At 34.5% G+C, this 23,310-nt stretch overlaps 1 protein-coding gene and 1 long non-coding RNA gene across 3 annotated transcripts; both read left to right on the forward strand.

Annotated features, from left to right (window-relative positions):
- The first annotated feature begins 1,114 nt into the window (after positions 1-1,114).
- LOC138306270 (cleavage stimulation factor subunit 3-like) lies at positions 1,115-20,223 on the forward strand. The gene is made up of 4 exons (XM_069246684.1): positions 1,115-1,617; positions 3,684-3,785; positions 4,056-4,151; positions 20,146-20,223. Exons 1-4 carry the CDS (start codon positions 1,570-1,572, stop codon positions 20,206-20,208), a joined length of 309 nt encoding a protein of 102 aa, XP_069102785.1. The 5' UTR covers positions 1,115-1,569; the 3' UTR covers positions 20,209-20,223.
- Positions 4,273-8,552, forward strand: LOC138306277 (uncharacterized). 2 transcript variants are annotated; one of them, XR_011205824.1, is made up of 2 exons: positions 4,273-6,438; positions 6,503-8,552. It is a non-coding gene; the product is annotated as an uncharacterized lncRNA (long non-coding RNA). The 2 variants fall into 2 exon arrangements; XR_011205825.1 differs by having other exon boundaries at positions 4,273-6,403.
- Positions 20,224-23,310: the final 3,087 nt, after the last annotated feature.

Raw genomic sequence — 23,310 nt, forward strand, 5'->3', positions numbered from 1 at the left:
TTCTAGCAAAATTTGGCGAGAAGAGGAAAACCATCAATTTGATGACGTCATAAGTGGAGCACATCGTGTACGATGGCAAGTATGGGAGTATCTATTGATGTGAAATTGATGTGGATCAGAGTTAATATTTTTCGGCCTGAAAAATTAAGGCCAAATACTGGTCCTATCATATCTACTCCTTTAAATGTTGCTGTAGCCGCACCCACTATAAAACAATTGATAACGGATCACCGCGCTCGCTGTACTATGGCGCTAAACTGACCCCCTCCCATGAGGATCCGATAACACTTTGGGAGTTAGGCCTAGCGGCATGTTGCCGTATGTCGTATTGTGTATGTTTTGTACACAGGGGGTATCTGTGAAATATATACTAGTATATATGTATGTGTTGGAGATGTTAAATTAGGGTTAGTTACAGATTTAAAAGGTTTCTAAATTATAAAACATTAGAGATTTTCATAAAAGTTAATATCATATAGCCCGTAAAAAAGTGTTAAACGGTTATATTTCAAACGTTGCTCCATAGTCTCGGCAACGTTATTAGTGTTTCATCATTTGAAACTGACGTTAACAATTTTAAGTGGTTGAACCAACGTTGGCTAAACGTCGTGCATTTACTTTATCTTCAAGAGAAAAACGTCGACGTTTGTCCAACGTCGACGAAACGTAAGAAATCCGACTGCGACCTAGCCGACTGAAAATGACGTAGGACCAACGTAACTCTGCTAGCTGGGGATCTGGGGGATATGACTATATCCAACAATGCAAACGCACGGAATAAGAAGTGATAAGCATTCTTACAGTGTTTTTTTTTAATCACGAGATCTGTGAGTATACATTATATATATTCAATTTATCAATCAACCGGAAGTCAATTTCTATGTACGTGTTGTACGTTATACATTTGTAAGTGAAAGAACCACCACAGGCGTTTGACTCTATAGACAGTTTCTCTCTCTATATATGTTTATTGTATATATATATAAAAAAAATCTAGAGTCAAACGCCTGAAGAACCATCAATACATCCAAAAAAGTAACACTTCACTTTCAACGATGTAATTTGAACGAATCTTGAGCGAATCAAATCTCTGATATTATTTCCATTGTAGTTTTATCATTTGACTTAAATAAGCAAGTTTCATTAATTGATTTTTTTTGTATGACTTGTACATGGCATATTTGCATTTTTCTGTTACAGTTCAGAATGTGTTCTTCATATCGATAAACGTTAAACGTGTTTTTGAATCACATGTGTTGACTCATCAATTCATGTATGCTTTTAGTAGCATGCATCCAAAACGGGTAATTTTATTTGTAGTTATCTCCCTTAGGTGCCGGCCTATTATTGACCAATCAGAAAAGCGAACAAAACACCAAGACGAAGCCATGTTTGCAAGCTGGAAGCGTGCTCTGTGAGATGTAGCCACGAGTCGAAGACGACGTTTTCTGTTCATCCTTTTTTGTCACAATGGCGCGACTGTCATCTTACAATAAAACTGATAACACTGAAGGATAATTTTACTTGTATATTCAATATCTACCTTTGTCTTTGTTGTAACGCGTAAAAATGGCACAACCAGGATCGACTCAAACCACTGGGGTTTTACCCCCCGAGGTAAGATTATTCGTGAACTTATGTCTGATTGTTTACATGTGTTGTAAAAGATTATATCCGAAATTATTGCAAATAGCATTAGATTATACCAATAGACTGCATGTTATGTTTTCTCTTGAACATCTGGCGGTCGGTGCCTTTGACTGCCGTTTGGCTAACATTGTTGGAGTAGGTCTAATAGAAGATATACTGTAAGAATACAGCGTATATCTAACTGAACAAATTGTCGTCCATAAACTTTATCTGTGGTTCTGCACCGTTGGCTATTAAAAAAAGCCACACACACACAAAAGGTCCAGCTGTAAACATCCTACGTTTAGCTACTCTGATATTGTTTAGTTTGGCGAAATTCACAAGAAATTTTAACTACATAAACTAATAGGCTAATAACTTAATGACAACACGTGAACTAATTTACTTTTGGAACTATTGCGTCCTTTTTATATATACAATGTAACAGGCATATTAAATTAGGAGATATATGTTGCATGCAACTTTAAGTGGGGACTGGGGGAAGGGGCTATTTTGAGTAGGCCTATTATTCAAAATTTAACCATATTGGGACCATCTAGACTAGCCAGTTGCTCTACGACTATATAGCTGGTCACCCAGATCCCGAACCGTTCCACTCTTTCTCTACTTTTTCAGTCTTAATCGGGTATCTCCTCGTTACGTACCATGCCACCAATGCTTGAGGTGCGTTTAGTCAGGGAACCATATTTAGTATGAGCAAAAACCTGCATGATGTGGCCAGAACATGCATGGTTTGAACCCAGGACCTTTGTAACACTAGGTGGTGTAGTACTGGTTAAGCTTCTTGCCTAGCCTGCCTGGAATGTGAAAAGGTCTTGGGTCACCTGTCGGATCACATGGGTTTTTCCGGGGCACTCTGGTTTCCTCCCACTTCAAGACCCATTGCATGCTTTCGTCTGGGCCATCGAAAATGATTTTGTTATATAACTTGTTTTGCAATTTATGTGAAACAAAGTTATATTATTTTTTGAGATGCTCTAACATGTACCAATTAAAGTACCTGGTTGTGGGTGATCCACATAATCCAGAACCATTACTAACAAAAACAAATGTAAATATTGTTGTATTATGCTTCCTAACTGGTGTAATATGCAATAATGTAATATTTATTAAACTATCAATTTTTAAACATTATTAATTATTAGCAATAATGTTTGGTAGCGGATACATGGATGCCAAAATAATGTGGATCGATCAGAACCCTTTGGAGTACAAGTCGTTCATTTCCTTATATAATGTGACTATCTCGGTACACTGGGAACCTATTAAACCCAGGTTTCTTCAAATGGACACTTGCAACTTTGACTCGGGGACTTCACCTCGCCAGACAAATCTTTGGTTCCATAGAAGAAAAGATACAAAACTTTAAAGGTTACCATCTGCCATGGTTTAATTGAGACGATAGAATATGTTCTATTTGATAAAATGCTTCAAACTATTTAGAAATATTATTGAATTATGTAATATATTTTACAGCTTGGACCTGATGTTTAAAACTAGGAAATTCAGACTTAGTGGTGTGTCCCAAGTTCAGAAAGGTTCTGTGACTTACTGGTGCATGCTAAAAAAGAAACATGAGTTTGTTCTTGAGTTCATGTGAGAAAGTATAAGCATAGAAGCTACTGTTATATTGAGCCACTAGTGTATATTTAGCTTAAATTTATTTTTGCATTGTATATATATATGTAGGGATACCTTTGTTTTGTTTGCCTTGAAACAGCAGGCTAATTGCTTGAGTTATCCCCCCTGATTTGCCTTGAAGTAGCAGGCTTATTGCTTGAGTTATCCCCCCTGATTCTCATTAATATCAGATGTTTTTAATGTAAAACTAACATATTTTGAGCATTGGTATTATGAGTCTGATTGATTCATTAAGAAATTTATTATCAAAAGGTAATATTTAAAAGTTATAAAAATATGAATAATGAGTACAAATTACAGTTTGAAATTTGTACTGCTAACCTTACTAAAATTTTCCAATTGATGTGCATATTATGTGTACTACAATTAATTTGTCTTGTGTAAACTTTTAGCAACATGGATACATTCCTGACAAACTGAAGAAAGCCGAGAAACGGATTGAGGCCCACCCTTACGATACAGAGGCATGGAGTGTTCTGATCAGGGATGCTCAGGTAGCTATTAGTTATGACAGTTATCAACTTGCAAGCACATTTTATTCTAATGTGGTTCAATTATTGATAGGTCAAATTTTCAAATATTGATTTCACACTAAAATATTACCTGGTACTTTATTTCCATTTTGAGAACAGGTGAATTTCGAAGATTTCATCACAATGCAATGTCATTTTCATAAATGCAAAACAAGTACAGAATATGATGTATAAATGAAACTAATATAAAGAATGAAAGCAAATTGCTATTGTTTGGTAACTTTTTTGTAGATGAAGACAATAGAAGTAGCCAGACAGGTATATGAACGACTTGTAGCACAATTTGCCAACGCTGGGAAATACTGGAGGATATACATAGAACAGGAGGTTATATATCAATTTACTTGTAGTTACATTGTAGCAGTCTTTCCAAGTCGGCCAATTTTTCCCAAAATCTTAAAAGTTGGGACTCTTACAAAAAATCAAAAAGAAAATATATGTTTATATTATTAAATAAAGATAAAACATGAAAACAAGATAAAAAGCACCACTATAATTTTGTTTAGGACTAGAAAAGACTGCTGAAATATGTTTTAATCCTATTTTTGATTTAATTAATGCCTTTTCCAGAGGTATTTTATAAAAGAAATTTGTAATGTTGAGTTGTTGTGTATATGATGATGTGTCAAAGTGTCTGTAGAACTGCCACAGTAATAACTTTAGCGATATTTAAATAGATGTAGCATCATGTAGCTGTGATGTTATTTCTGTTGTCATGGAGACATAAAATTTGAGAAACCCAGCAGAGTTGTCAGCCTTGTTTATCTTGTTCTGTTATTCCTCTGCGTTTTGTTGTTATTTTATGAGTGGAATTTGCAGTAAGTATGTGTGTGTGAAAGTGGTAAAATTTCAACCTATATTACTTAACACATTTATTTCCTACAGCCTTACCAATCAAGTAATATGTCAAATTTAAATTAATCATAGAAGTTAAAGCTTATCAATCATAAAAACTTGTGTATAATGCCAATTCATCTGGATTGTGGTGAAATGACTATGCCTCTACCATATATAATGTGGAGTTTCCACTAAAACACAACTGAATCACCCTAAAATACCAGTTTTGGTATCTGAAATTCTTTCTAGCATGACTTACTAGTAACTATCAATGATTAAGCACTATGTCTTGTCCTATCCAGTTACATCCCCTTTCACAGATACAGTTGATCCTTTACCTTACATTTATTTCATTAGATGAAGACTCCACGAAAGAAGTTATTGACTTGCATCTGTGCAAATTTTGTTATACTGGAATTGCCATGTCTGTCTGTCCGTCCAAGTTGTCAGCAAACCTGATCCCGATAACTCGTCCTGAACTACTTCTTGATCAATTTCAATGAAACTTACGCAACTATACAGATGTTAGAGACCTGCATAAAAAGAAGCCTTATTTTTCCAAGATGTTTGGTTGCCATTGTACGTTGCTATACACAGGTTTTGTAAAATGACCAATAACTCATCGAATGTAATTAAAATGAACATAAACAAAATTTGTGTTTGGATAATCATGAACAGATATTCGAAAACAATGTCATTTGGTTGCCATGTTCCCCAATGAGAGCTAGGCGGTATTAGATAGCCCTTGGTTTTATATTTACTGGTATCTGGTTTGGTGGCCATCACTTTAAATTGTCCACCATCCTTCAATATCATATGTTTATATACCTAGTATAAAGTTACATGCTTTCACTTAGTTTGAAAATCTCAATTGTTTTTGAATGTGAATATACTCATTCACATTTTCTCTTAGTTTGTGCTTCATTCAATTTTTAACAACATAACAATACTAACATAAAAAAGAATTTCAGCCAGTACATTCATATTGTCTGAATATTGTTGTTTTATATTATGCGAAGAAAAAAAGGAATTACCCTAGAAACAAAGGAACAGTCACTGAGTCATTCAAGGATAAGTGTAATATCTGGTTCTTAAATCATGTAGAAATTTAAGTTTGATATAACTAAGGGAAAGTCACATAGGCAAGGTAGTTTAAAGATTCAAGTGGAATAGATATGAAAGGAAGTCTCAGGACGGCCAAAGACTCCAGGATATGGACATACATGTTGAAGTATGCAAAATTAAGGGCAAAGTCATAAATACCACAGAATCAAGGGCAAAGTGACATGATAGAATTATCACAGAATTAAGGGCAAGGTCACATGATAGAATTATCACAGAATTAAGGGTAAGGTCACATGATAGAATTATCACAGAATTAAGGGCAAGGTCACATGATAGAATTATCACAGAATCCAGGGCAAGGTCACAGGATAGAATTTTCACATAATTAGGGTAAGGTCACATTATAGAATTATCACAGAATTAGGGTAAGGTCACATTATAGAATTATAACAGAATTAGGGTAAGACCACATTATAGAATTATCACAGAATTAGGGTAAGGTCACATTATAGAATTATCACAGAATTAGGGTAAGGTCACATTATAGAATTATCACAGAATTAGGGTAAGGTCACATTATAGAATTATCACAGAATCCAGGGCAAGGTCACATGATAGAATTATCACAGAATCCAGGGCAAGGTCACATTATAGAATTATCACAGAATTAGGGTAAGGTCACATTATAGAATTATCACAGAATTAGGGTAAGGTCACATTATAGAATTATCAGGGCTAAGGTCACATTATAGAATTATCACAGAATCCAGGGCAAGGTCACATTATAGAATTATCACAGAATTAGGGTAAGGTCACATTATAGAATTATCACAGAATTAGGGTAAGGTCACATTATAGAATTATCACAGAATTAGGGTAAGGTCACATTATAGAATTATCACAGAATCCAGGGCAAGGTCACATTATAGAATTATCACAGAATTAGGGTAAGGTCACATTATAGAATTATCACAGAATTAGGGTAAGGCCACATTATAGAATTATCACAGAATTAGGGTAAGGTCACATTATAGAATTATCACAGAATTAGGGCAAGGTCACATTATAGAATTATCACAGAATTAGGGTAAGGTCACATTATAGAATTATCACAGAATTAGGATAAGGTCACATTATAGAATTATAACAGAATTAGGGTAAGACCACATTATAGAATTATCATAGAATTAGGGTAAGGCCACATTATAGAATTATCACAGAATTAAGGGCAAGGTCACATGATAGAATTATCACAGAATTAGGGTAAGGCTACATTATAGAATTATCACAGAATTAAGGGTAAGGTCACATTATAGAATTATCACAGAATTAAGGGCAAGGTCACATGATAGAATTATCACAGAATTGGGGTAAGGCCACATTATAGAATTATCACAGAATTAGGGTAAGGTCACATTATAGAATTATCACAGAATTAAGGGCAAGGTCACATGATAGAATTATCACAGAATTAGGGTAAGGCCACATTACAGAATTATCACAGAATTAAGGGCAAGGTCACATGATAGAATTATCACAGAATCCAGGGCAAGGTCACATTATAGAATTATCACAGAATTAGGATAAGGCCACATTATAGAATTATCACAGAATTAGGGCAAGGTCACATGATAGAATTATCACAGAATCAAGGGCAAGGTCACAGAATTATCACAGAATCAAGGGCAAGTTTACATAAAGTGAATTCGCAGGTCCGAGGGGAGGGACATAAACATTATTACAGATAGAAGGGTTGGGTCATGTAGAAAAGGTCACTTTGCTAAAAAGTTTTAATTTTACATTTTTAGCCCACCATCATCAGATGGTGGGCTATTCAAATCACATTTTGTTCGTGGTCCGTCGTCCTTCCGTCCGTTCGTCCGTCCGTCCGTTAACAATTCTTGTTATCACTATTTCTCAGAAAGTACTGAAGGGATCGTTCTCAAATTTCTTATGTAGGTTCCCCATGGGCCCTAGTTGTGTGTATTGCATTTTGGGACCGATCGGTCAACAAGATGGCCACCAGGCAGCCATCTTGGATTTTGATAGTATAAGTTTGTTTATCACTATTTCTCTGAAAGTACGGAAGGGATCATTCTCAAATTTCATCTGTAGGTTACCCTAGTGCCCTTGCTGTGCATATTGCATTTTGGGACGGATCGGTCGATAAGATGGCCGCCAGACCGCCATCTTGAATTTTAGTAGTTGAAGTTTGTTACAGCTATTTATAAGAAAGTATTGCAGTGATCTGTTTTAAAAGTTTGAAAAGTAGAGAAAAGATCCATCTGTCAGTTGTCAGACATAGATCAATCTTAGGTGGGCGCCAAGATCCCTCTGGGATCTCTTGTTTTATGCACCGGACTACTAGTTTTGCTCATATACAGACAGAAGCACTACATCAAACGAATTAGAATGGAGTTTGAGTGGATGAGAATGACACTAACAGTAATCTTTGTTTCAGCTTGTAACTTTAATGTTATTACTGTGGCAGTGTCAATTTTATAGTTATAAACATTAATCAGGTACATGTGGTAAACTTCTCAATCCCTTTTAGAATTTACACTAAAGTTTATTCAAGAATAGTTATAGGAGTAAAGCTATCTTCTAATTGCATTTATAGTGTGCAATTATGTTTTGAACTATCTGAAATTCTTGAATAAACTTGCTAGTAAAAATATTTGAAAAGTCTTGTATTGGCAAATGCTTGGTAAGTGTTGGGAAAAGAATTTTTTTTTAAGTTTGATGCACTATGCAGACATGATTATATGCTGTGAATGGCTACTTGTCAAAAGCAGTAATAAATCGTATTATCTTATAAAAATGTTATTTATTTTTGACTTGTTGTTGTTGGATGTGTTCATTAGACATTTTGTTCAGTGTGATGATAATGACCAGCTTTGTTATGACCTCTCGGACATGACGTGTACCGCCAACATCTACTAACCCTGTCTTATTTCATCTCAATAACATTATACTACTGACATATGACTGAATGTTAAAAAGCCAAACATGTATTATACTTTTTTTTTTTTTTTTACAGTACAAATATTTTATTCCCCCAGCTAAGTATGATGTGTATGTATATACACATCGGTAATTTGGTGAGAGCTGCTAGGGTTGAGGTGCCCTGGGGTCAACTCCCTGAACAATAATGTCCTCGCACAGGAGGGCTCTCGCACAGCATGCATCAATTCATCAATTTAAACAAAAAATATAATTTTTAGAGCCATTATAGTTAAAGGGAAAAAAGGAAAAACTTTTTAAGAAAATTACTTGTGTATTGAGTATTCTGTTCACATTAAGATGTGGAATTTAATTGTTTTGGGTGGAGTGAATAAAACATTTGTATATACAAACAAAATCTAGCACAAAAAGACACACACACAGATATATAAAGAATTATAGACAATACACAAACAAAACAAAAAATATTCAAATCATACATATTTAAGTACTACAACATAAAAACATCATACAAACATAGATTGGCATATTTAGAAGAACTATTCAAAAATATATTTCCAATTGATCCATATTTGATCAAATTTCTCAATACATCCATTTTTAATTGACAGCTTTTTTTCAACATCATATTTTGTTAACAAAAACTCACTCAAACCTTGCATATTTATGTTTTGTTTTTTTCTTGATACAGAAAAAATATAAAACTTCATATAAAGAATAATAAAATAGAGAGGTATTGAAAAAAATTCAGTCTCACCAAACAGAATTGTTTCTAATTTAAATTCCACCACATTATTAGTTTTTTCATATATTTTTCTTTTCATACCTTGCCATATTTCAAAAGATTTTTGACAATACCAAAAAACATGTTCTATGGTTTCAACTTCTGTATTACAGATATTACATATATTATTTTCAGAAATATTTATAATTTTTAAGTAATTATTCAAAGGGAGTATACGGTGCTGTAATCTATACTGGAACCATTGTATTATGTATCTTTGGTAATTAGAAAAAGTATTTTATATTTGTTTTTCCAGTGTATGTTTCTAAAGACAGCTTGTTGCTTCCATTTCTGCTCTGATGTTATCAAACGTTTATTTTTTTCAATTAAACAAAGATACATGTCTTTACATCCCTTAATACTTTTAAATAAAATATGAATATGGCTAGGTATGAATGGTCTATCTAGTTTATTTAACATACTAAGGTTTAAATTTAGATTCTTACATATTTTCTTGATACAACTGCATATACTTTGATAAAGCAAAAAATATTCTGATTCTATACCGAATCTTTGTTTGAAATCATTAAAAGAAAGAAAATTATTCTCTTGGTCTAATAAATCACAAACATTTCGAACACCCTTATCAAACCATTTTTTGTTAAAAAAGGATATTATACTTTAACTTTTTAAAATGTATACATTATAAATCACTGATAACGAAGCACAGCTCTGCAAAAACATTTTTAAATAACACCAGAAAGCAGAAAATAATTTTCGTTTAAACAGAATTCAAGTTAATTAAGTCTTCTGTTATTAATTATATTCACAAATATCTAAACAACTCTAAAAATTATGAAGATATGAATGCATTATTCTGTAGTCTCCTATCTCTTTAATACACACAAATAAAGGATTATTTGATACAAGATATGACTGGAAACATCTCAAACTTTGGGCTGAAAGGAATTTTTTTATAAAATAAATTATATCTACTACATTTCAAAGAACTTGTAATTAGTGGAAATGCCCTCAATAAATAATTATTACAGTGAGCAACCTATTATCTGTACATGAATTTAGCTAGGGATTGATGAAAGGTTATAATAATTAATTCCTGGCACAAGCTATCCTGTTAGCTTGATAAACTATAGTTATTAGCTCAGCTGGTCCAAAGGACCAAGATGAGTTTTTGCCATACCCCGGCGTCTGTCAACAATTTCCAAAATCAATTTCTTGAAAACTACTGGACGTATTTTGACCAAATTTGACTAGTAGCATTGTTATGGGGGTGGTGACTTCAAACTGTTAAAATGGTTAGGTTCATCCACCTGGGCATGTCAATATGGTCATATTGCTATAATCAACTTCTCTGAAAGTTAGAACGGGTATTGCTCATATTTATTTGTATTGTTCTCATATGACAGGGATTCAAAATTGTATACAAATGGTTGGGCTGACCACTGGGAGTCTTAGGGGTGAGGCCAAATGGGGTCAATTTGGTCATCTTAGCCATGAATGACTTCTCTGAAAGTTAAAAATGGAAATCATATTTTGTATTATAGATTGGAGATTCAAGATAGTACAACTTGTTGAACTGATCCCCCAGGGCCTAAGATTCTGGGTCAATTTGACCAGATTTTTTCTCTGAATTACTGTGGGCTTGGGCCTCTTATCTTCAGAAGCAATATGTTTCATCTCAAATTTTGAGGATTATTTTCAAGTGAACAATTGACTTTAGTGTTTATAATTAACTTAAATAGATTTTTAGCCCACCATCATCAGATGGTGGGCTATTCAAATCGCCCTGCGTCCGTTGTCCGTCGTCCGTCAGTAAACCATGCTTGTTATCACTATTTCTTAAAAACTGCTGCAGGGATTTTGTTCAAACTTCACATGGAGGGTCCCCTTGGTCCATATTTGTGCCATACAGATTTTGAGGCTAATCGGAAAAACAAGATGGCTGCCAGGCAGCTATCTTTGATTTTGGCAGTTGAAGTTTGTTATCGATATTTCTTGAGAACTACTGAAGGGATTTTGTTCAAGCTTCACATGGAGGTTACCCTTGGTCCCTAGTTGTGCCATACAGATTTTGAGGCTGATCGGAAAAACAAGATGGCCGCCTGACAGCCATCTTTGATTTTGGCAGTTGAAGTTTGTTATCGATATTTCTTGAGAACTACTGAAGGGATTTTGTTCAAAGTTCACATGGAGGTTACACTTGGTCCCTAGTTGTGCCATACAGATTTTGAGGCTGATCGGAAAAACAAGATGGCCTTCAAGCAGCCATCTTTGATTTTGGCAGTTGAAGTTTGTTATTGATATTTCTTGAGAACTACTGAAGGGATTTTGTTCAAACTTCACATGGAGGTTACCCTTGGTCCCTAGTTGTGCCATACAGATTTTGAGGCTGATCGGAAAAACAAGATGGCCGCCAGACAGCCATCTTTGATTTTGGCAGTTGAAGTTTGTTATCGATATTTCTTGAGAACTACTGAAGGGATTTTGTTCAAACTTCACATGGAGGTTACCCTTGGTCCCTAGTTGTGCCATACAGATTTTGAGGCTGATCGGAAAAACAAGATGGCCTCCAGGCGGCCATCTTGGATTTTGATAGTTAAGGTTTGATATCCCCATTTCTCAAAAAGTGCTGAAGGGATCTTTCTCAAATTTCATATGTAGGTTCCCCTAGGGCCTTTGTTGTGCATATTGCATTTTTGGACCAATCGGTGGACAAGATGGCCGTCAGGCCGCCATCTTGGATTTCGATAGTTAAAGTTTGTTATGGCTATATCTCAGATAGTACTGAAGGGATCTGTCTCAAATTTCATATGTAGGTTTCCCTAGGGACCTAGTTGTGCATATTGCATTTTGGGATCGATCCGTCAACAAGATGGACGCCAGGCAGCCATCTTGGATTTTGTTATTCAAAGTTTGTTAATCGCTATTTCTCAGAAAGTACTGAATGGATCTGTCTCAAAATTCATATGTAGGTTCCCCTAGGGCCCTAGTTGTGCATATTGTGATTTGGGACCGATCGGTCAACAAAATTGCTGCCAGGCAGCCATCTTGGAATTTTATATTCAAAGTTTGTTATTGCTATTTCTCAGAAAGTATTGAATGGATTTTTCTCAAATTTCACATGTAGGTTCCCCTAGCGCCCTAGTTGTGCATATATTTGGGACCGATTGATCAACAAGATGGCCGCCAAGGAGTCATCTTGGATTTTGATAGTTGAAGTTTGTTACCGCTATTTCTCAAAAAGTACAGAAGCGATCTGTCTCAAATTTTATATGTAGTATGTTTGAAAAAGTTTAAAAAGTAGAGAAAAGATCCCTCTTTCCTTTGTCAGATATAGATCATTCATTGGTGGGCGCCAAGATCCCTCTGGGATCTCTTGTTGAAATCCCTGACAAAATATCCTCACTGATAATTATAAAATGAATCATCTAACAACATCAATATAAAGTTGATATTGACTATCAATTTTACCACAAAAATGTTCATTTCACTAACAAATGGTCATCATCTGAAGTAATGCTACACAAAACACAATCAGATTTATAAATTACTTTCCTTGCACTCCAGGCCAACAGGGGAAATCAGTTTTCTGCTCTGCTCTTGGGGTGAAATAATTCTGTTTTCTACACACACCATTAAACAATTTACATTTTTGACTTCTCCAAAACCGCTGCAGTAATTTCAATTAATTTTTGCACAGACCTTCTAAGGCATAAGGCCAATCAAAAGTGTGAAATATATTACCCCCACAACCCAGAGGGCTTTGGGAGGGACCAAAAGGGGTCAAATTGACTAAAATTTCAAAAATCTTATTCTCAAAAAAAAACACATTTTTGAGCATTATTTGGTAATTTGTTATAGGAATTATTTGGTAATTTGTTATAGAATTATCCCTATGAAATGGCCATTGAATCCTATTTTCCATGACTGCCTCCCCCCCCCCCCCCCCAGCCATTGTTGCTGGGTTGGGTTAGGCCCAGATGATATAGATGATATGTTGTTAGAAAATGATGACACAACCATCTTCTACGTCATGATGTTTTATTGTCTCTATACATGCGTAATCGAAGAAGCGTATAAACGTATAAACGTAGAAGCGTAGAGTCTGTAACAAGATAAAACAAGACTCATTAAGTACAAATTTCAATAATACATAGTAACATAACATTCATATTAATCATACATACATACAAGATCCCTGTGTAGCCTACAGTATATCAACATCAGATTCACAATATATATTTAAATATCAGAGTTAATCTATTTATAAACTCCAGAACAACTATTATAAATTAGACTTTATACTAATAGATATAGCTTCTACTATCTATAATAAATACAAGGGGAGGCAATCTGTTCCCTCTACGATCTAAAATCAGAATTATCCCTATGAAATGGCCATTGAATCCTATTTTCCATGACTGCCCCCCCCCCCCCCCTTGGGGCCTAGGGGCGGGGCCAGGTGGTGTCAAATAGGCTAAAACTTCAAAGATCTTCTTCTGAAATTCTGGAACTGGTAGAATCAAATATTCTTCATATATGGAAAGGTCTTAAGGTCCTTAGCAAAAATCGTGAATTATGTGACCCTGGGGTCTCAAGTTTCTCTCTGGGGTGGGGGTCAAGTTTACTATAGTTTATGTAGGAAAAACACATTTATGAACATTATTTGCTTAGTTTTCATTGGAAACTAGTCAAACTGGGTTAGAATTATTAACCTGAAATAGCATTTTAACGTCATATCTATATTGGTTCTGGCCGTCACCTAGGGGCCAAACGGGATCAAAATGGCCAAAATTTCAAAAATCTTCTTTTGAATTCACAGATTTGATGGAACCAGATACTCTTCATAGATTGAAAGGTTTTAAGGCTCTTTACAAGAATTGTGAATTTCATGGCCCTGGGATTTTGATTTTCTTCATAGATTAAAAAGTCAAATTTATAAAATCACTGACTGACTTCAAGGGCCAGATGGGCCAATATATATAGTGTTTATATGTCTTTGTTTCATTCTGTATCCGAACTCAGGTGACCGTTAAGGCCCATGGGCCTCTTGTTATCGTTTAGGTCTATTTAACTGCTGATTTGCTCAATTGAAGATACATGTCCCTGCACATTCCAAAATGAAAAATAAAGGTAAATGTTCAAATTCATCCTGTTGAAAGAATAAAGGCTTGGCCTGTAGCATCCTTTGGTGATTGGAAACAATTTTTTTAAAACTTTAGCTGTGTGCCTTATTTTATAGAAGTCAATGAAAGGGTTAAGGCCCAATAGGGGGTATAAAACCCAAATACTTGCAAATCTATCTGCTGAATGAAAGATATTGGTCTATATTAAGTTTAAGACTTAGCTAGCTAAAGGGAAACCAAATTGGTACAGTTATAGTCTGAGACTCTCATGTACAGGAGAACAGAGGCTGAATAGGGGAACTTAAACATATATATTGTTAAAATCTAACAGGATAATGAATAGAAAAATATTTGTTAAAGGGGAACAACTGTTTTGTGTATTAGCGTTAGTTCAGGAAGGGTGTGACCCTGAATGAGGGAATCTGGGGAAAAACAGAGCAAAATGTATCAAACTTGGTTAGAAGTATCAGTATGAGATAACAATTGAACATTAGGCCTAACTAAACCATAGTACTTTTTATGATAGAATCTAGTAGCTTATAGTTGATATAACAAGTCCTTCCTGAAATCCAGGGACCATATATATAGTGAACTAAGGCCTCTTTGTCGCTATAAATATTGCTGGTACGAGTATACAAGTTGGTCGTACATGTGGTACTGCCAGGATTGGGCTTGATTACATCAGAAAGCATACTGACTGTATTAATATTAAGGCTGTGCCATCTCGCCTGATAATGAAATCCCTAGATATTGGTGGGTTTATCGAGCCAGGTGAGTGATATAAACCCTATTGACCTCTTCTTATCATACATATAACACACCTGACTTTTTTATTACTCCCCAAACTTGGGGTGCTCTATCTCCTATATTTTTGACTTATCTCTATCTTATGCACTAATATATGTTGGGTGTATGGGTCCATTAGGTGAGGCGGTTTGTCACATACCAGAATCAGGTCATCACATCTGCAATATACCTTTTGGCTCAAATTAAGAAAAAAAATGTACAGACTCTTTCATTTCTATTAGACACTAAAGCACCATGCTTTTCATATGGGTCCATCTAGGACAGGGGAAATAGCTTAATATTATTTAGTCATTAAATTTTCAAACTTGTTTTCTATACCATTTATAATTTACTAGAGCAATAGCAATGGGTTTCAATTTCATATAAATAATACCTGTAGGTGCATTAGTATTTAACTAAAATTGCAATAATTAAGGTTATTATAGTGCACGATTGTTTCTCTCATTTTCAAATAGGAAATAGTATAGTTTTAGGCCTATGTCAACATCGCTGGCATTTCATTCATGGTACATTGTTGGTACTTCAATAAATATTTTTCGAAATTGCAGTCTCCCAAGTCACCTATTTAGTAAAAGTTCTTTGATGGTTAAAAATTTCATACCCCTTTTTCATCCATCTTCTGCTGTAAAGGTTTCTGGAGCTTTTCTCAGAACTTAACAGACATTGTTGTTTGCATATGTAAAGGATTATTTTCGGGATCAAAAGTCCAAGATGGCAACCATCAACTAAAATTTCAAAAATCTTCGTGATCTCCACTCGTTAATGTGGTAGAATCAAATACTCATCATAGATTGAAAGGTCTCAAGGCCCTCTACAAAAATTGTGATTAATTTCATGCCCTTGGGGTCTCAGATTTTCTCTTGGGGAGGGGGTCAAATTTACTTCAGTTTATGTAGAAAAACACATTTATGAGCATTATTTGTTCAATTTTCGCAGGAAATTAGTCAAAACTTGATTAAAATTATTAGTCTGAGATAGCATTTTAACATTAGTATATCCATATTGGTCCTTGCTGACCCTAAGTGGCCAAAGGGGAGGAACCAAATGGGTCAAAATTGCAAAAATTTCAAAGGTCTTCTTCACTCCCAGATGTGGTAGAATCAAATACTCAAGCTCAAGGCCCCTCTATGATAATTGTGAACTTCATGGTCCCAAGCTCACTGATTTTCCCCCAGGGAGAGGATTAAATGTCCTATAGTTTATATTGGAAAAACACATTAATAAACATTATTTGTTCAATTTTCATGGGAAAGGAGTCCAACTTGGTTAGAATTATTAGCATGGGATAGCATTTTAACATCATATCCATATATAGATTACGGTTGACCTTCAGGAGCCATAGGAGTGAGGCAAAAAGAGGTCAAAGTTACTGAAATTTCAAAAACCTTCTGAATTCACAGATGTAATGGAATCAAATACTTTTCTTTGATTAAAAGGTAAAATTGAATTTGAGACCAAAAACTCTTGTATGGAGGGATTTCCCCAGGAAATTGTGAAAATCTAGATGTTTCTAAGTGGTCATTACTAAAATCAATAATTTCTCACAAAAAATGGATGGAATAGTTTTTAATAGATTAGACTGAAGCTGGGGAATAGTTTTTAATAGATTAGACTGAAGCTGGGGTATTTCAGTCCTAACAATTCAATCGAGATCTGGGTTTGTCAACCAGCAGATATATTTATTTCATTAACAAGAGGCCCAGACGGCCTGTATCGCTCACCTGGTTTGTAATGCCAAGTAATGTTCTAAATACAGGTTCATTGTTTCTTTTCTGAAGGAATTTTAATATTTACCTCTAATTGCCCTATTGGGCCCCGCCCCTCCTGCCCCCAGCGGGTCAGAGGCAAAATTTATACAAGTTCTGTTCCCTCTCCCCCAAGGATGTTTGTGGCCAAATTTGGTTACAATCCATGCAGAACTCTAGGACAAGTAGCGATTTATAGGAATTACCTCTATTTCCCCTATTGGGCCCTGTCCCTCTTGTCCCCAGGGGGTCAGAGCCAAAATTCATACAAGTTCTGTTCACCTTCCCCCAAGGATGTTTTTGACCAAATTTGGTTACAATCCATGCAGAACTCTAGGACAAGTAGCTATAGGGATTTATAGAATAACCTCTATTTCCCCTATAAGGCCCCGCCTATCCTGCCCCCGGGGGGTCAGGGCCAAAATTTATACATGTTCTGTTCCCCTTCCCCCAAGAAAGTTATTGGCCAAATTTGGTTACAATCCATGCAGAACGCTTGGACAAGAAGCGATTTATAGGATTTACCTCTATTTCCCCTGTTGGGCCCCGTCCCTCTTGTCCCTGGCGGGGGTCAGAGCCAAAATTTATACAAGTTCTGTTCCCCTTCCCCCCAGGATGTTTGTGGCCAAATTTGGTTACAATCCATGTAGAACTCTAGGACAAGTAGCCATTTATAGGATTTACCTCTATTTCCCCTATTGGGCCCTGCCCCTCTTGTCCCCGTGGGTTCAGAGCCAAAATTTATACAAGTTCTGTTCCCCTTCCCCAAGGATGTTTTTGACTAAATTTGGTTACAATTCATGCAGAACTCTAGGACAAGTAGCTTTTTATAGAATTACCTCTATTTCCCTTATTGGGCCCCACCCCTCCTGCCCCTTTGGGGTCAGAGCCAAAATTTATACAAGTTCTGTTCCCCTTCCCCCAAGGATGTTATTGGCCAAATTTGGTTCCAATCCATGTAGAACTCTAGGACAAGTAGCGATTTATAGGATTTACCTCTATTTCCCCTATTGGGCCCTGCCCCTCCTGGCCCCAGGGGGTCAGAGCCAAAATTGATACAGGTTCTGTTCCCCCTCCCCCAAGGATGTTTGTGGCCAAATTTTGTTACAATCCATGCAGGACTCTATGACTAGTAGCGATTTAAAGGAAATGTTGACGGACAGACGGATGGACGGACGGGCCAGGTGAGCTAAAAATATAGATATTTAAAATATCACAATAGAGATATGACACAGATATGATAAAAATATAGATATTTTAAATCTCACAATAGAGATATGACACGGCTATCATAAAAATACAGACATTTTAAATCTCACAATAGAGATATGACACAGCTATAATAAAAATATAGACATTTAAAATCTCACAATAGAGTCATGACACAGATATAATAAAAACACAATAGAGATATGACACAGATATAATAAAAATATAGATATTTAAAATATCACAATAGAGATATGACACAGATATAATAAAAATATAGATATTTAAAATCTCACAATAGAGATATGACACAGATATAATAAAAATATAGATATTTAAAATCTCACAATAGAGATATGACACAGATATAATAAAAATATAGATATTTAAAATCTCACAATAGAGATATGACACAGATATAAAAAAAATATAGACATTTTAAATCTCACAATAGAAATATGACACAGATATGTGATTCATGTACTATATCAAGGCATTCAATTTTCTATGGGCCTTGGAACAATGCTATAACACATGTTAACATAATTTCAAAAACAATGACATACCTGGTAGAACTGTTGAGCTCAATCAAACTAAAACGTAGGCGCTTGTTTATGACAGTAACAGCATGCCAATCAACATCAAGCAACACATTACTAAATTTTTAGCATCCAAACTTGAATTAAATGGCCCATAACTTTCACCAAACTTTGATGTGTGTCAGTGCCTGTGTGTCTGGATTAGAATGAAACTTTCATACAATGGAATATTTTATTAGGTGAATTCTCGCATAGAAAAACTTTCACCCCTATAATCAGCTGGTGGTTCTTAAAGTGAATAGTCGGGCGAAGAAAACCAGTCTTAATGCGTTTATTGGCCTTCCAAAAGTTCTCACATATTAATACAACTGTCAAGGTCTGCTTAGTTTCCCAGTTCTGACCATTAAAGTAAAGAAAAGTTGAAAGCATTGAAAGTGAGGCTGCGTGGAAATGTAACCACGGACATAGTGAGCCGGGAGGACGTTCTAGAATTCCCATACTTTAAATTAATTTCTTCATATGCAGACAGATTTTGACAAGAGATTTTATTTTTCCATTTCTTAAGAAATTATACTGGATACATTCACACCATTTTTACCGACTTTAGCCATCCTTGCCCGACTGTTCTCTTTAATTTATTCTGTATTAAGAATACAAGATGGCCACCATGGCTTCTGAATGGCTGACATAATATTCAGTTACAGCTTTTATGTCACAATTAAAGCTTAGTGAAAAGGCGGATGTATTTTGTAATATTGAACAGTCATCAGACAAAAAGGATTGCTGCAAATAAGCCAAGACTTTTTTCATAGTCATATGGAGACATTGCCAGATTTGTTTTTTATATACATAAAGACACATATAGATGATAATTTAAAATAGATGTAATTAATATTTACTATGACAGTAATAATACTGCCATTTATAGAGATCTTACTTGCAGGAATAAAATCTTAGAGTGTGGATACAGTAAAACATGGATGTAACAAACCTCAGGGGACCAATGTTATCACTTTGTTATAAGCATAGTTTGTTATACATACATAAAGGAACCTTGACGAGGAATGAAAATTACCATGATAACCATTAATCTGTTGTAGACTTGTTTGTACAAAAATCTTTTACTGTATACTACTTGAATGAATTGAAACAAATAGGACAATTTTACTGTTACAGTACATCATTATTCATCATACAGACATTATTTAATTCAGCACAATGACATCATCATCACAAAATAGCTGATTTGTCTGAAAAATTTATTATTGTTTTCATTGTTTGCAGTTGAAAGCCAAAAATTACGAAAGAGTTGAAAAGGTAAGAATACAAAAAAAATTTGAATTCTGATTAAAAAAATGAAATGTGTTTGATGAAATACATACAGTGTAGTTTGAAAACATTTGCTCATTGTACATTTGTAACATATATATTGTATACCGATGAGCATCAGATAAAGGTTATCAAAGGTCATAGAAAGGTCACAAAGGTATTTAAATAGTGAAAAGACACCAGGGAATGGCCAACATGTAGGTTAGCATTTGTTATTTTAGGCAGTCAAAAACAGGTTGGAATGATATACATTTATGGATATTAAAAGTAAAAGGAAGGTTTTAGACCAACAAGGAGATCAAACTGGTCAAGCTAAGATGATTTGAATATTTTTGTTAAAAAGAATGATGAATGAATAAAAACTAAGTGAAATGGTCCAGGAAAGGTCAATCACAGAATATAAGGTCACCAGAGTTTACAAAGGGAAATCACTGAAGAATCAACGGTACTTTAGAGTACTATATATACTGCAAGTCACAGAAGTCAGCAGGGTATAGATAGCAAAGGCCAGTTGTATAGAGTTGAATGTCAATTAAAGACCAACAGGGTCAAGCAAAGACCAACAGGGTCAAGCAATGACCAACAGGGTCAAGCAATGACCAACAGGGTCAAGCAAAGACCAACAGGGTCAAGCGAATTCAGCAGTGTATAGATCAATTAAACGTTGTGGGAAAGGAAATTAATTTGTCTACAGGATGAAAATCTTGATGAAAATATGATGAAGGTTTAGGTCTCGCTGGATATTTCCATTACATTCACATTGAAGATGATATATTCTAACTTTGTAGCTGGATATTTCCATTACATTCACATTGAAGATGATATATTCTAACTTTGTAGCTGGATATTTCCATTACATTCACATTGAAGATGATATATTCTAACTTTGTAGCTGGATATTTCCATTACATTGAAGATGATATATTCTAACTTTGTAGCTGGATATTTCCATTACATTCACATTGAAGATGATATATTCTAACTTTGTAGCTGGATATTTCCATTACATTCACATTGAAGATGATATATTCTAACTTTGTAGCTGGATATTTCCATTCCATTCACATTGAAGATGATATATTCTAACTTTGTAGCTGGATATTTCCATTACATTCACATTGAAGATGATATATTCTAACTTTGTAGCTGGATATTTCCATTACATTCACATTGAAGATGATATATTCTAACTTTGTAGCTGGATATTTCCATTCCATTCACATTGAAGATGATATATTCTAACTTTGTAGCTGGATATTTCCATTCCATTCACATTGAAGATGATATATTCTAACTTTGTAGCTGGATATTTCCATTCCATTCACATTGAAGATGATATATTCTAACTTTGTAGCTGGATATTTCCATTACATTCACATTGAAGATGATATATTCTAACTTTGTAGCTGGATATTTCCATTCCATTCACATTGAAGATGATATATTCTAACTTTGTAGCTGGATATTTCCATTCCATTCACATTGAAGATGATATATTCTAACTTTGTAGCTGGATATTTCCATTCCATTACATTGAAGATGATATATTCTAACTTTGTAGCTGGATATTTCCATTACATTCACATTGAAGATGATATATTCTAACTTTGTAGCTGGATATTTCCATTACATTCACATTGAAGATGATATATTCTAACTTTGTAGCTGGATATTTCCATTCCATTCACATTGAAGATGATATATTCTAACTTTGTAGCTGGATATTTCCATTACATTCACATTGAAGATGATATATTCTAACTTTGTAGCTGGATATTTCCATTACATTCACATTGAAGATGATATATTCTAACTTTGTAGCTGGATATTTCCATTACATTCACATTGAAGATGATATATTCTAACTTTGTAGCTGGATATTTCCATTACATTCACATTGAAGATGATATATTCTAACTTTGTAGCTGGATATTTCCATTACATTCACATTGAAGATGATATATTCTAACTTTGTAGCTGGATATTTCCATTACATTCACATTGAAGATGATATATTCTAACTTTGTAGCTGGATATTTCCATTTCCATTCACATTGAAGATGATATATTCTAACTTTGTAGCTGGATATTTCCATTACATTCACATTGAAGATGATATATTCTAACTTTGTAGCTGGATATTTCCATTCCATTCACATTGAAGATGATATATTCTAACTTTGTAGCTGGATATTTCCATTCCATTCACATTGAAGATGATATATTCTAACTTTGTAGCTGGATATTTCCATTACATTCACATTGAAGATGATATATTCTAACTTTGTAGCTGGATATTTCCATTACATTCACATTGAAGATGATATATTCTAACTTTGTAGCTGGATATTTCCATTACATTCACATTGAAGATGATATATTCTAACTTTGTAGCTGGATATTTCCATTCCATTCACATTGAAGATGATATATTCTAACTTTGTAGCTGGATATTTCCATTCCATTCACATTGAAGATGATATATTCTAACTTTGTAGCTGGATATTTCCATTCCATTCACATTGAAGATGATATATTCTAACTTTGTAGCTGGATATTTCCATTCCATTCACATTGAAGATGATATATTCTAACTTTGTAGCTGGATATTTCCATTACATTCACATTGAAGATGATATATTCTAACTTTGTAGCTGGATATTTCCATTCCATTCACATTGAAGATGATATATTCTAACTTTGTAGCTGGATATTTCCATTCCATTCACATTGAAGATGATATATTCTAACTTTGTAGCTGGATATTTCCATTAATTCACATTGAAGATGATATATTCTAACTTTGTAGCTGGATATTTCCATTACATTCACATTGAAGATGATATATTCTAACTTTGTAGCTGGATATTTCCATTACATTCACATTGAAGATGATATATTCTAACTTTGTAGCTGGATATTTCCATTTCCATTCACATTGAAGATGATATATTCTAACTTTGTAGCTGGATATTTCCATTACATTCACATTGAAGATGATATATTCTAACTTTGTAGCTGGATTTCCATTACATTCACATTGAAGATGATATATTCTAACTTTGTAGCTGGATATTTCCATTACATTCACATTGAAGATGATATATTCTAACTTTGTAG

Source organism: Argopecten irradians, chromosome 1 (assembly GCF_041381155.1).
Source record: "Argopecten irradians isolate NY chromosome 1, Ai_NY, whole genome shotgun sequence".
Taxonomy (NCBI): domain Eukaryota; kingdom Metazoa; phylum Mollusca; class Bivalvia; order Pectinida; family Pectinidae; genus Argopecten; species Argopecten irradians.

What these genes read in the sequence shown, in the direction of transcription:
- LOC138306270 (XM_069246684.1), top strand. Translation starts at nt 1,570, where the DNA reads ATGGCACAACCAGGATCGACTCAAACCACTGGGGTTTTACCCCCCGAG. An exon ending in TTCTGATCAGGGATGCTCAG is followed by an intron (nt 3,786 to 4,055) that starts GTAGCTATTAGT and finishes ACTTTTTTGTAG; the next exon opens with ATGAAGACAATAGAAGTAGC. An exon ending in GGATATACATAGAACAGGAG is followed by an intron (nt 4,152 to 20,145) that starts GTTATATATCAA and finishes CATTGTTTGCAG; the next exon opens with TTGAAAGCCAAAAATTACGA.